Raw genomic sequence first — 13,379 nt, 5'->3', positions numbered from 1 at the left:
TCTTTTCATCAAATTGTATAGTTGGTTTTATTATATTTATAGTTAAAAAATACATTAATAAAAAATGTTATTAATAACATTTTAAATATCAAAATTTGAAGATCAAGAACTTGATTACAACAAGATTGGCTTTTTGGTTGTCATTTCGGTGTAGAGAGATTTGATTTTATTTCTGAGCTTTGATTTTTGTTCCTCATCGTTTTCGTTCTTTTGGGAAAGTTTAGCAAGTTTGAGTTTTTGCTCAAGAATTTTGTTGTGTTTTTTTGCGGATTTGAGTTTTTTCACCAATTTTTTATGTTCAAGATTTTTTGTGTTGTCTTCTTTCGCTTTCTTTTCGACTTTGTTTGTTTCGTTTTGGACGATTTTTTTCTGTTGGTTAAGTTGTTTCTGTTGCATTACACCTCGAATGGCTTGAGCCATTGGGACACCTTTTGGTGGAAGTTCCAGTGATTTAACTTTTGGTTCTGTTACAAATTGAGGTGGATTGAGTTTCGTTTTGTTAACTTGTGGAACTGGAATTGTTGTGGGAGTTATTGGAGTGGTTGTGTTTTGTGGGATGTTGGGGAGTGTCGTGTTGGTTTCGTTTGTTAGTTTTGTGGAATTTGAAAGAGTTGTATTTTGGCTTTGTCCAGCAGGCGTTACATCAGCCGAAAACACGGTTATGAAAAAAACAAAGAAAAGCATTGATTTTTAAAAAATGATTTTTTAGATGATATAAACACATTTTTTTTGATGGTTTAATATTTTTAAATGTTATAATTGTTAAATTAAAAAATTAATATTTTATAATTATAATTAAAATGTATTAACATTATAATAACGTTTATATATTTTATTAAGTAAAATAATTTATTAGTATAAACTATATGTTAATTTTATTTATAATTCGAACTAACAATTTTAGTAATATTTTATTTTTACTAAAAAATGTATTAATAATGTTACTAAAAATTACAATCTAAAAATTAGTATTTTTTTTGTTATATATAACACTTAATTTGTGTTTTTTCAAAATAGTAAAAAAGAATTACTTTTTAGTATTTAAAAATGTGTTCAAAACAGTTTATAAGTAAAAATATAAATTAATTAATGAAAAACTGATAATAATATATAAAAACAATTAAAAGTATAGTTAAAATTATTATATAAAACAAGAGATTATATAAAAAAATCAAGAGTTAATAAAATTTAAAGTGTTGTTTTACTTTTGATTTATTGGATAAACATACAAAACAAGAAGAGTAATAAATAATATTGAAATGTGTGGTGGAACGGTGATAACGATGATGTAAGACCAAGTATTAACGACAGCACCTTAAAACCGCGTTTTTTAGTTTATTTTTTCAATCTCTCCTCTTCATAAATTAATAAATAAATCATAACGCAAATAAAATAATGAAATAAATCAGACACGTTACGCTCTTTGTAATCACGTTTTCATATTGTCAATATCTGATTTGCGTTTCATAATTCAGATCATCTCCATTCTCCTTAACTCGAAATTGTCAAGTAAAAGTATCTGATCCAATTCTCATCATTTACTGTTTGAAATTGCTTACAATGACACTGCACCGCCCCTCAACACAAAGCATCGCCAAACACATACCCACACACTCTACTGCCAAAAACTCATCGAAAAGAGAAAAAAATCTAAAAACAAAAAATAGAAAATCACAAAATTCACAAAAAAATGAAACCCGACAATCTCCCATCACTTTCCAACTCTCAATTATTGTCAAAGGCGCCCAAACTCTCACTCCCCCCTCTTTCCACCCCACTCAATCTCGCTCCCATCTCTCTTCACTCTCTTGACGCCACACCCTCTCAATTACTCAAACAAAAGTCAAGCGAGAGTCAAGCGCTTCCTTCCTTCTTTGGCAACTCCGAACGGGCAAAGGCCGTTCCGGTTGCGAAGCCAAAGACGAAACGAAAGAATGCTGTTCTAGAAGAAATGGAAGAAGAGCCGACTGAGATGCATTATGAATTAAGAAAACGAAGTCGACAGCCCTCTGCTTTAATAGATGAAGATGATGACATTGACGAAACGCTTGAGAAAAAAAAGAAAGAAAAGACGTATGAGAATGGGATACCCGATAGTATCGGCCAACCGAAGATCTTAGACAAAATCATTGGCATCAAAGAGGAGAATTCCCAGAGATTTGTTCTAGTGAAGTGGCGAGGGATGTCGTACCTCCACGTCGACACGTTACCGGAGAATGTCTTTCTGACGATGGACGGCAATGTGAATGCGAACAAACAAAAGATCAAGCGCTTTCTTCAGAAGAAAAAGGAAGAAGAAGAGGAAATGATACCTCAAGAGTATACGACGATCGATCGAGTCATCTCGATGAGTAAAGACAAAACGCGCTGTTTAGTGAAGTGGCAGAAACTTGGGTATAACGAGGCGACGTGGGAGAACACGGAGGAGATAACGGAGAATGACGGGAGTAAAATAGAGGAGTATTACCGGTATAACAACTATCAATTTGTCCAACCGTTAAAGGAGCGAGTGTGGAATAAGAAGATAGAATCACCGGTATATAAGAACAATAACACGCTTCGATCGTATCAATTAGAAGGGCATAATTGGATGGTATATAACTGGTGTAAAGGGAGAGGTTGTATTTTGGCTGATGAGATGGGGCTTGGGAAGACAGTCCAAGTTGTTACGTTTTTGGAGCATCTCCATTCGTATCAGAAGTTACATGGACCGTTTTTAATAGTAATGCCGTTGGGAATGGTAGAACACTGGCATCGAGAGATCTCGGAATGGACTGATTTGAATGTCATATTGTACTCGGGGAGTAAAGAGAATAGGAAATTGGTGAAGAAGTATGAGTGGTTCTATACGGACGAAGAAGGGAATAAAAATACAAATCAAACGAAGTTTAATGTCATGGTAACGACTTACGAAACTTTAATAGCAGATTTTGAAGATCTCCAACAGATCAGCTGGTTTGTGGTAGTCATCGATGAGGCACAACGACTCAAAAATAAAGACTCGAAGTTACTCAAGACGTTAAGCTCGTTGAAGACAGACCACAAGATCTTGTTGACGGGAACACCTATACAAAATAATTTGGGAGAACTGTGGACACTCCTCAACTATATTGAACCAAAAAAGTTTGGGTCGTTGGAGGAGTTTGATAAAATGTACGGGAATATCGATAACAACCCGGAACAAGTCACTGAATTGCAAAAGAGCATTAAACCGTTTCTGCTGAGAAGAGTCAAGTCGGATGTCGAGAAGTCGATACCCCCGAAGGAAGAGACTGTTATAGAAGTAGAACTGACAATGGTGCAGAAACAATATTATCGAGCTCTGTATGAAAAGAATCGAGAGTTTCTGAATAAAGGGTGTGTTGGAAGTAACATGCCAAATCTGCAGGTTTGAATCTATTCAAAAATAGTATAATATAGTATAATACTATATTATAGAATTAATTTACTAATACAATAGAATTTAATGATGCAACTGAGAAAGGTGTGTAACCACCCCTATTTAATTAGTGGAGTGGAGGAAAAGGACACTGCACAGTTTGCGGAGAACAGCGAGGAATACTTCAAACAACTTATTAAGTCATCGGGGAAGCTTGTGTTACTGGACAAGTTGTTACCGAAGTTGTACGAAGACAAACACAAAGTGTTGATATTTAGTCAGTTGAAAAAGGTGCTGAATATCATCGAGAAATATTTGAAATACAAAGGATACTTGTATGAACGACTTGATGGAAGTATTCGAGCGCTGGACCGACAGAATGCGATTGATCGATTTATGAATCCCGAGATGAATAAATTTGTGTTTCTCTTATGCACGCGAGCGGGAGGATTTGGTATCAATTTGAGTGAGGCGGACACCGTTATCATCTACGACAGCGACTGGAACCCCCAAAACGATTTACAAGCGCAGGCGAGGTGTCATCGTATTGGACAGAAGAAGGAGGTGAAGGTGTATCGACTTGTATCGAAGAACACGTATGAGAGATACATGTTTGAACGAGCGTCAAAGAAACTTGGGTTGGACCAGGCGGTGCTTGCAAATGTGACGTCTTCGAATGACTCGAAAGAGAAAACGCAGTTGAGTAAAGCGGAGATTGAGAGTTTGTTAAAGTATGGAGCGTATGGGGTGTTCAAAGATGATGAGGAGTCTTCGTCGAAGTTTTGTGAGGAAGACATTGAACAGATTCTTGAAAAGAGGTCGTCGAAGGTTGTTTGGAAAGGCGACAGTGTGACGGGTGGTTCTTTTTCGACTGCGACGTTCCAAGTCGAGGCGGACGCTGTTGATGTGAATGACAAGAACTTCTGGGAGAAAGTCCTACCGCGGAACATGAGTGTGAGTGAATTGAGCAAAGAGTTCAGTGATATCTTTGAAGGACGTGGTGGGAGAAGTGCGGAGAAGAAACGCAAAGTGTGGATGGAAGAGAAGAAAGATGAGTTTATGAAAGAGATATTTGGGCATATTGACACGATAGTTGGGGAGTATGAGAGCAAAGGGAAGATCAGTAGTGAGCGTGATGCCCTCAATGCGTTGATTGAAGACATATTGAAATATTCCGAATCCTTTGAGACGAGTGAGGTGGAGAGATTGAAGGGAGGATTGGAGGGGTTGAAATTTACACGATATCGACGGAGCACCGTGAATCGGATATCGAGTGCGACGATAGGAGATGAGTTAACGAAAGACGAAGAGATAGTTCTTGAGATAGGGAAGAAGAAAAGGAAGAAAGAGGTGAAGGAGGAGATGAGTGAAGAGAATAAACGGATGTGGTACGATGCAGTGATAGACTATGGACGAATCAACTGGACGATACTCAGAGACCGAGCGCGTGTAGGAGAAGAAGTCAATCAGGAGTACCTGCACGTCATCAGTGTCCGTTTTCTTCAGAACTGCATTGGGTCTTGTTCTGAGCAAAATCTCGAGAAGAAGTATTTTGTGAAGCTGTTGGTGTGCTTTTATGAGTTGAAAGGGAAACGTGAGAGCGAGGTCAGTGAGATAGAGGAATATCCTCTTGAGGACGAGTTCCGGTGGATAGCAAGTAACGTGAAGTCGTGGGGAAACAAACTGAAATTCATTAATCGGCTGTCGACGCTGTTTGAGAATTCTGCGGACGTTGTTAAAGCACTCATCGAGATCCCAAACGAGAACTGCAACTTCAATCAACTGACAAAGTGGTGGAATAACGACTGTGATAAGGACCTTGTCATTGGGATCTACAAATACGGATTTTCATGCGGAGAATATTTGCAACAAGACAAGAAGTTGTGTTTTGCTGAAATGATGCAACAAGACGAAGAAGATGACCACGGCAAAGATGATGAAAGTGAAGACGAAGATGGGATTAATTTTGTCGTTAAACTACCGAAAGAATTTCCAAACGCAAAAGACCTCGATAGACAGGGAAGGTCAATCATCGCGTGGCTTGACAAGTATTTGAAAAAGATGAAAAGAGCTGATGATGATGATTGACTGTGTTTTCTTTGATTTTATTGATGGGTAGTTACTTCTTTATAAGAAACTATATCAATAGAAATCTTATACATGGTTTTAATATAATATAAATGTTATTAAACTACTAATTATTTGTATAATACATTTTAGTAAATTTTATTATAATCTTTAATAATCGTTTTTATCATAATTTCATGAAAAAAGAATAGATGATAAATATAATAAAATGTATTAATAATAATAATACAATAAAGAGCACCTCTCTATTATTATTATACACCAATACACTATATCTTATTAAGGAATAACAAAGAATAGTTAATATATTATAATTAATCAATCATCATCTTTCCCATTCTTGATGTCAAGAAGTCTTTTTTCAGTTTGGTCATCATTTTCAAGTTCTTCTTCGTCGCTCTCCAGAAAACTTTTTGAAAGTGTTACAGGAAATATCTTTATCTGGTCTCCTCTAAATATGTCTAACCTTTCGCGCTCTTTCAAAACGTTCTGATATGCGGACATGAGATTTTCATGTTCAATTGAATCTCTTACATACAATTTCTTTGGAATACTGGAAATGAATTGTACTATATTTTGATGATAAAACAAACTATATTTATAAAAAAGTGTTGTTTATAGTAAATTGTATTAAACTGTATAGTATATTTAATTATAAAATATAATACAATAATAAAAACAAACACGACAGTATAAGTGTTACCTTTCTGGATGAGGTCATACTTCTTATCAGATATTTTGAGCGAGATATCACCGTTTTGAGTATATTGTAGTCTAGCGTTTGACCTTACGCCGTCGTAATATATTTTGAGTTGATTGTCAAACTCTGTTTTAGAGATCGGCTGTGTATTTCTTAGGAAAAGTTCCTCATTCAGTTTTTCAGTGAAAACCTCCGGAGTGGGAAACAAAACTGTGACTACACGAACACTGTTTGTCACGCTGTCGTAAGCTCGGAATTTCATCTCACACGTCTCTTTAACTTCTTGTGTCATTTGATCCTTCGAAGTTCTTGATGAGTCATCAAACAATTTATAGTTTAATTATAATTAATCTAATAATACATACTCATCCATTTCACAAACTAGTTTAATAATAAGTAAACAAATACTAATAATTAGTACATTTACATGAATAGTTTAATTATAGTTAAATAGATAATACATACTAGTAAAATTAATCAAATCCATTAGTTATAGCTGTTCTTCTGTAAGTTGTAAATATTGAAAGGGGAGACAATAACAGGTTGGTCGACGATCTCACAAAAGTGTTGAGCGAGGAGGTCATACCTATTCAAGTAATTAGCAGTAATAGCAAATGAAGTGATTTTAGTCATTAAAGGAGGTGGGATGATCATACCCGAGAGACTATGATACGAGAAGAGAGGCCACTCGACCTTCAAACGGTATTGATTCTGAACCATTCCGACCTTTGTTCTATCTTCTTTAGTCATATAACTCTGTATGAAACAAATTTCTTCGTCGAGTTGAGAAGCGTGGTTAATGAGTTCGTAGAGGTCGTCCGACATTTTAGCGTCGAATTGGATAGTTGCTGGAGCGATGAAGACGTAGTCGAATTGAGCGAGCTGTTTATTCTTTGATGCTTCGAAGAGGTAGTGATTGATTGTGATATCTTCTTGATATTGTTGATATGTGTATTGCTCTTTATTGACTGTCTGATATTCAAATCCAAATATTCCGATGTAATACCCTTTAGATGGCCACCAATTGTTCTTAGTAGTGGTATCATAACTCAGTACCGTGAAGTTCATATGACTGTGTTTTGGGGTGTGTGTAACTCTCATTCCAGGAAGTGGTAACACCGCAATATTATATTTCTTTTCTTCTTTTGGAGAAGGGATGGGATACGTCATTGGACGAATCAGTGGGTTATACGCCGTTTCATTCACCTTCGGAAGATTGTCCTTCCTCTTCTCCATTTCTTCGTTGTCGCTCAGATTGCTGTCACGAACATAATTTTTATTGTCCACAAGAAGTCGCCTTGGACTAAAGAGGGTGAGTTGTCCCACTAAAAATATTAACACCAATGTAGAGAATAAGACCAAACATTGATTAATTCTCATTCGTTTGTTTTTTTCGAGTTACTTTTTCTTGTTCTTTTTATATTGTGTAGTTTCTATTATTATAAATGTACTATTATTCTGGTTTTTGTATGACATTTTCTTCCATAGAAAATGTGTTTTATTTTAATATTTTTTTAATTAATGTATTAGTATAATTTAATTCTCCATTTCTCTCGGTCAAATCAAATTATAAATTATAATAAATTTACTATATAATTATAATACAAGGACGAGTGAAAGTGAATAAGACGGAGATCAAAAGTTAGTTATAAAACGCTCACAACTTCTCAATGAGTTTCTTGAAAGAGACTTTTTCATTGAAGGACTTCTCGTCCATCAGTTTCTGTGCAAGTTCGGCTTTTTGTTGAGGAGTCAATTTGGTCAAGTCTTTTGGATAATCAGCGAGTGTTTTGTCGATTTTAGACATCCACTTTGGTTGTTTGTTTTTGTAGTCGTTTAAGAACTTCTTGCACGGCGCGACTTGTTTTTTCTCGGATATTGTCACGTTATATTTGCATTTTCGGTATCCGTTAGTAACCATTGAAAGTGTAGTTTGTTTCTCAGCCTCGACGATCACCTTTGTGTTCCGCATTTTCTCACGAATATCTTCCATTTTAAGGTCTACAGTCAATTTCTCGAATTTGGTGTTTGTGGTGTTCTGCGGAGTTTTCTTTTCGCATGGCTTCTCGTTCAATATCGCTTTGCCTAACATCTCCTGCACTTCCTCTTTCGCCTCTTTGTAAATACCTGCGTTTGCAAGGACAACTAATACTAAAAAGATCATTGCGCTAATATAATACAATTTTTAAGATCAAATTGTGTTTTTGATTTTCCAAAAATCATAAAAATATCATTCCTAGTATAAAATAGTATTGAAATAGTTTTTTATTTGTTAATATATTTACTAATAAATATGAATATAATAACTAGTAAGGAAATAACAAACTGAATAAATAGAATGGAACGGGTCGGCAATGACTTGGAGACATTTTTGATGAACTTCTCGCACACAGAACAACCCTCCATTGAGTACAAGACGTACATGTCCATCTACAAAGATTGTACACGAAAAGACGTCACTAAAGTTGTGGATGCACACTTCGCTTTTTTTAAAAAAGAGAGAGCACCAGAAACTCGCTTTGTACTTTCGCAGTTCAGAACTGTCGTTTTGACAAGTGACGTATTTCTACAAAAACAACCCTCCTTCCATTCATCTGTTTTAGACAGACTCATTGCAGTCTGGGTCAAGTCCAAAGAAAACGTGTTAATATCCGATTTCCAAGCGACTATTGAAGTCGTTATAGCCATATTGCATTCCGAGAGTGTTTTTTGTTCTAAAATCTACCCTGTTCTCCACCAACAGTTTTGCGCCGAACAGCAAAACAAACGCATTTCAGCACTTCAAATATTTTCCTTCGCTATTACAAAGTGTTTGAGTTACCATTTTTCCAACAACATGGCTCTCCACAAAACATTGGTATATTTACAGAAGAGTGGACACAAACAGATGCCAGAACTGGTATTTTTCTCGATCAAATTTCTCGATGTGCTGGCCACGAAGTTGGTTTTGTCGCCAAAATTTGTTTCTTTAATTCCAAATTATCTCAACTTAATTTCACAATGTTTCAAACCCTCAACACCACTCATCCTCCAACACACTGTTTTTAATTCATTGAGCGAGATTAAAAACTCCGATTCGGATTTGTTTAGACTTAACACCCAAACCATTGTCACATTCAGTGTCACCATTGCAGGTAACGAAAACTTCAGTTACTCCACGGTCGAAAAAGCCATTTCGCTGATTATGTGTTGTATCAACATTTCTCCAAAACTTCTTGAAACGAACAAAACTCTCGGGCAACAGTTGTTAGAAAGCTACATTCTCATTATGAAGAAAGTCCCCAAATACACCGAGGAGTGGCTTTGTAATAAAGACGAAGGGGAGGTTTGTCCCTTTTTAAAACTGCATACAGACACGTTCGGCTTGGTGGTTGACAAGGTTGGTGTATCTCAAGTCTTTTCAAAGTTGAAGATGTTGGTAAAGAATGCTTCGGGTTGGTCCGATCGTCAGGTCATTCTGCAAATGATCAACGGCATATTAAATTCCAACGTTGTTCTTAAGAAGTACTACAAGGGTTTGGTGGAGATAACATTACCGATGTGTACCGACGAAGTCGTGCGGAATCGTCAGGACGCGATGATCATCATGCAGAGGATCTTTCGAAACGATTGCAACCACGATGACTATCTCTCCGAGTACATAAGGGTTGGGTATCTTGCTTTACATGATACTGTTGCTCGGATGAAGCAAAGAGGATGCAACCACCTCATGTCCCTTTTGGATTGTGATGTTCCACTTACGGATGATTTGTTTTACATCTTAATAACCAATATTCTCGACGCTCTTCAATCAACTCGTTCCGACATTGTGATTAATGGATGTATGGATGTTCTCACAAAATTATTAAAATACAAATTACTCAAAAACTGTAATAGTTTATTAATGGTTACAATTACTAACATCATGAGAGAGGCGGAACCGTGTCATTCTTCATGTACAATAAGGTGCATGATTATCAACTTTCTTGTGGTATTTGCGTCTACATACAAATCACAAGAGGCTCAGTGTCAGGCAATTTTGGTTGAATCAATGGAGTGGATATTAACTGTCAAGGGCGTTGAATACTGGTCGCCGTGTTTTGAGATTTTGGAAATTGCCACAACATACTTCATGAAAAACTCAAAACGCATCTCGTCAAATATGATTGACAGAATGATTTGCAATCTCGCACTCATCGAGGCGGAACGAGCAAAAATAAAGGAGCAGTTTTTTGAGGACGATTACGAGCAAAGTGTGCTCTCAGAGTTCTCGTCGGACCCGAGCGAATTACATTCGCGGTGCAACGTTATGACCGGCGAAAATTTCAAAGTGTACGCTTCACGCGACAAAGAAAAGAAAAACATGTTTAACTTTGTTGTAAAGTTTGTTAGAAAGAACGAGGCCAGAGTCAAGAAGTATATTTCCTCGTTTTTTATGGTGATGATTATTGGGTTGGATAACGTTAATGCCGACGCAAGAATGCAGCCAATAGCCGTTTTGGGGCATTGGCTTGATAAGTACTGGAATGTATGTCAAAACAAGCCTGAAGTTGTCAACGGGATAGTCGCCAATTGTATGATGCACATGGGCCAAGAAGTAGCGGTAAATGAGAGAATACAAATGATCAATTTGGTGACAAAAGCTCTTGAAAAGGGGCCGGAAAACATTTTGACCGAAAAAACCGTTGAACAAGTGTTTGATGATATTTATTGTATGTTGAACGATATGATAGACGAGAAGGAAAATGGGTTTAAGAAATACACGGACTGTTTCATTAAGAAAATTCCATTGGAAGAGTTTGTGTTGACCACACTCATCCCGTTCTTCAAAATGCTCTTTTTGAAGTGCAATTTGTTGTACGCAAAGTACGCCAAAAAGACTATAAAATATACAGTAATGAACTATTGCAATTTGACAGAACAACCAGGGGCCTGTGATTTGGATCCGTTGATGGTGTATATCGGAAGTAATTTGTCCTTGGCAGAAATTGTAGACCACGAAATGCTGGGGAACTTTGTTATTAAAGCGATCGAGAAAACAAACGACGAACAAGCACTGAACGTATACTTAACAACTTTGTCTGGTGTGTTGTACAAATACACAATGAAGAGTATCTCTTATGACATGAAAGCAAAATTGGAACAAATTATGGGCTCGAGAAATGGAAATCAGAAAAACAAAACGTATGCGGCGGTTATATATGGCATCGCGATGGTTGATTGCTCGAGCATTTTTACGATTGAAAATGCGTATATGTGGCTATCACAACAACCCCTTGTCGACCATCCATGTCACAACCTCAAGGTGTTTTGTTTGCTTCTTCAAAAGTTTGTTTTTTGCTCATTTCCAACCGACTCACAAATAGAACTTTTATCACTTATACGGAAAAGGTGTTAAAAATCTTTTGCTCGATGTTGGTGCGATACCTTGTGCCTGAAAACAGAAATCTTATTTCAAAAGATGTGTTACGTATGGTGAAAGACACATTCGACAATTGGTCCACCACAAATCCACAAATGATCTCCTCTGTGATTAGTTCTCTTTCATTACAAGACCAGTCGAAAATCACCTCGCTGGAGAATTGGTTGAAATGATTGTATTGTTATTCTCGAGTTGTTGTGTATTGGTAACACAGCAATAACGCAAACATTCATCAAATTCATTTATAGTTTAGAGATATTGAGTTGTTGTGTTTTCGAATTTGCCAAACTGAGTATCGTCGTTGTTCGTTGTATCGACGACTTAATCTCCTTGATCCTCCTGACGTAGTCCTCGTTTTCTTCTTGGAGTAGGAGCAACCTCTCCATCATAAAGCTATGCATTTTTGTTGACGAGTCGATGATTGGTCCAAGTTCGAACTTCCTAATGAAGTTGTCATTCTTCCTTGAGCACGTGAAGACCTTCTCAAACACTTCTGACTTCCCCATAGCGTCGAGTTCCGTCTTAAATTTCGACAAAAATGGTTTAATCGAGTTGAACAATTCGAACGAGACTTGTTTCTGGATATTAAAGTTGATGCCCACAACCTCTTTAGGCCGCAGAGGTTCGCACTGACATATTTCGTTAAACACAAGTCTCATCGACTGACAAAATCCACTGCACGCTTGAATGACATATTCCGATAATTGGTCTTGCGAGCTTCTTCCGTTGACAATCATCTGTCCGAACCTGACAATGGTTTTAATTTGTTCAGCGATTTGTGGGAGTTCGTGTGCGAGTTGTACTGGGACGTATTGTTTTGCGTTGTTAAGAGCGATGAATAAGTACCGTAAGAAGAAGACTGTTTTGTACGTATTATAACGAACGGTCAAATTGGGGTCCTTTTTTTTCACCTCGAACAAGATGTCCCGTAATATCCCGACGACCTGTAACGGGATTTTATTGAAGTTTGACAACAATAATTTTCCTAAGACGTCCATTACAGCAGTGACGCTATCTAAATTCTCAAACAACAAATTTTCATTGTCGGACTGTGTTGGGTCTATCGACTCAAAATAGAGTTTTGGGTCGTCGATCATTTTTGCTACGACACTTCCTATAACGGCCTCTAAAAAGTCTTGTGTGGAGGACTCTAAGTAATAAAAAAAGAGCCGAGTGAACGCGGAGTTCCCACGAAAGATAAAGGAAGCGGGTGGTGTCGAGTTTATCTCAATTCGAGCGAGTGAGATGATCATCTCTTTGAGAAACCCATAAGCGGTGGCGTACCGAATTAAATTGCGCGAGTTGATGCGACCTTCGATTAACTCGACACCCTTGATCATGATTTTACAATACGCAAATAACATGGGCTGAGGCTCAGTTGTAAAAAAAGTCTTTTGTAGGCAGGGGCAATCTGAATCACTCATGAAAAAATGAGAGTTCACAGTTTTATGTTTTCTGTGTATTTTCTTGGTTTGATGTTTTGAGTATTTTTTGCTTGCAAACTGGTTTTCGATGAAGAACACAAAATGTTTTTTGTCATTTTATTTATAGTGTTTGGAGACAATTTAAGATTGTTTTCACCAATTTTCGTCGATTTTGCAATTAGGGTTATTGTCCTGATTATTTAGGCATTTCATTTTGATTAATTTGGATCGTGAATGTGATCGAGAAAAAGTGAAAATGGAAATTAAGTAAATAATTTTGTCGTTTGCTTTTATTCAATTAATAATTTAATTAATTTTAATAATTATAGTATTTAAATTAATAAATTAAATTCTTTTATATTTTTTAAATAGTTTTTGATTTGAGTT

General features: G+C 36.6%; 7 protein-coding genes across 7 annotated transcripts; 2 read left to right on the top strand and 5 right to left on the bottom strand.

Moving 5' to 3' along the window:
* Positions 1 to 114: 114 nt before the first annotated feature.
* Positions 115 to 684, bottom strand: EIN_096860 (hypothetical protein; the record flags this gene model as incomplete). Its single annotated transcript, XM_004254142.1, has 1 exon — positions 115 to 684. The coding sequence occupies one exon, from the start codon at positions 682 to 684 to the stop codon at positions 115 to 117; it is 570 nt and encodes a 189-aa protein (XP_004254190.1).
* A 1,006-nt stretch (positions 685 to 1,690) lies between these two features.
* Positions 1,691 to 5,467, top strand: EIN_096850 (chromodomain helicase hrp1, putative; the record flags this gene model as incomplete). Its single annotated transcript, XM_004254141.1, has 2 exons — positions 1,691 to 3,388; positions 3,461 to 5,467. 2 exons carry the CDS (start codon positions 1,691 to 1,693, stop codon positions 5,465 to 5,467), a joined length of 3,705 nt encoding a protein of 1,234 aa, XP_004254189.1.
* Positions 5,468 to 5,785: 318 nt separating this feature from the next.
* EIN_096840 (hypothetical protein) lies at positions 5,786 to 6,459 on the bottom strand (the record flags this gene model as incomplete). Its single annotated transcript, XM_004254140.1, has 2 exons — positions 5,786 to 6,020; positions 6,152 to 6,459. 2 exons carry the CDS (start codon positions 6,457 to 6,459, stop codon positions 5,786 to 5,788), a joined length of 543 nt encoding a protein of 180 aa, XP_004254188.1.
* A 194-nt stretch (positions 6,460 to 6,653) lies between these two features.
* On the bottom strand, positions 6,654 to 7,547 carry EIN_096830 (hypothetical protein; the record flags this gene model as incomplete). Its single annotated transcript, XM_004254139.1, has 1 exon — positions 6,654 to 7,547. One exon carries the CDS (start codon positions 7,545 to 7,547, stop codon positions 6,654 to 6,656), a length of 894 nt encoding a protein of 297 aa, XP_004254187.1.
* Positions 7,548 to 7,824: 277 nt separating this feature from the next.
* Positions 7,825 to 8,331, bottom strand: EIN_096820 (hypothetical protein; the record flags this gene model as incomplete). Its single annotated transcript, XM_004254138.1, has 1 exon — positions 7,825 to 8,331. The coding sequence occupies one exon, from the start codon at positions 8,329 to 8,331 to the stop codon at positions 7,825 to 7,827; it is 507 nt and encodes a 168-aa protein (XP_004254186.1).
* A 174-nt stretch (positions 8,332 to 8,505) lies between these two features.
* Positions 8,506 to 11,741, top strand: EIN_096810 (hypothetical protein; the record flags this gene model as incomplete). Its single annotated transcript, XM_004254137.1, has 2 exons — positions 8,506 to 11,474; positions 11,513 to 11,741. 2 exons carry the CDS (start codon positions 8,506 to 8,508, stop codon positions 11,739 to 11,741), a joined length of 3,198 nt encoding a protein of 1,065 aa, XP_004254185.1.
* A 69-nt stretch (positions 11,742 to 11,810) lies between these two features.
* EIN_096800 (hypothetical protein) lies at positions 11,811 to 12,992 on the bottom strand (the record flags this gene model as incomplete). Its single annotated transcript, XM_004254136.1, has 1 exon — positions 11,811 to 12,992. The coding sequence occupies one exon, from the start codon at positions 12,990 to 12,992 to the stop codon at positions 11,811 to 11,813; it is 1,182 nt and encodes a 393-aa protein (XP_004254184.1).
* Between the last annotated feature and the right edge of the window lie 387 nt (positions 12,993 to 13,379).

The sequence above is a fragment of the Entamoeba invadens genome (genome assembly GCF_000330505.1).
Source record: "Entamoeba invadens IP1 unplaced genomic scaffold scaff_1105074725199, whole genome shotgun sequence".
NCBI lineage: Eukaryota > Evosea > Mastigamoebida > Endamoebidae > Entamoeba > Entamoeba invadens.
The sequence above is the reverse complement of the archived record's forward strand: the minus strand, read 5'-3'. Positions and strand labels throughout refer to the sequence as shown.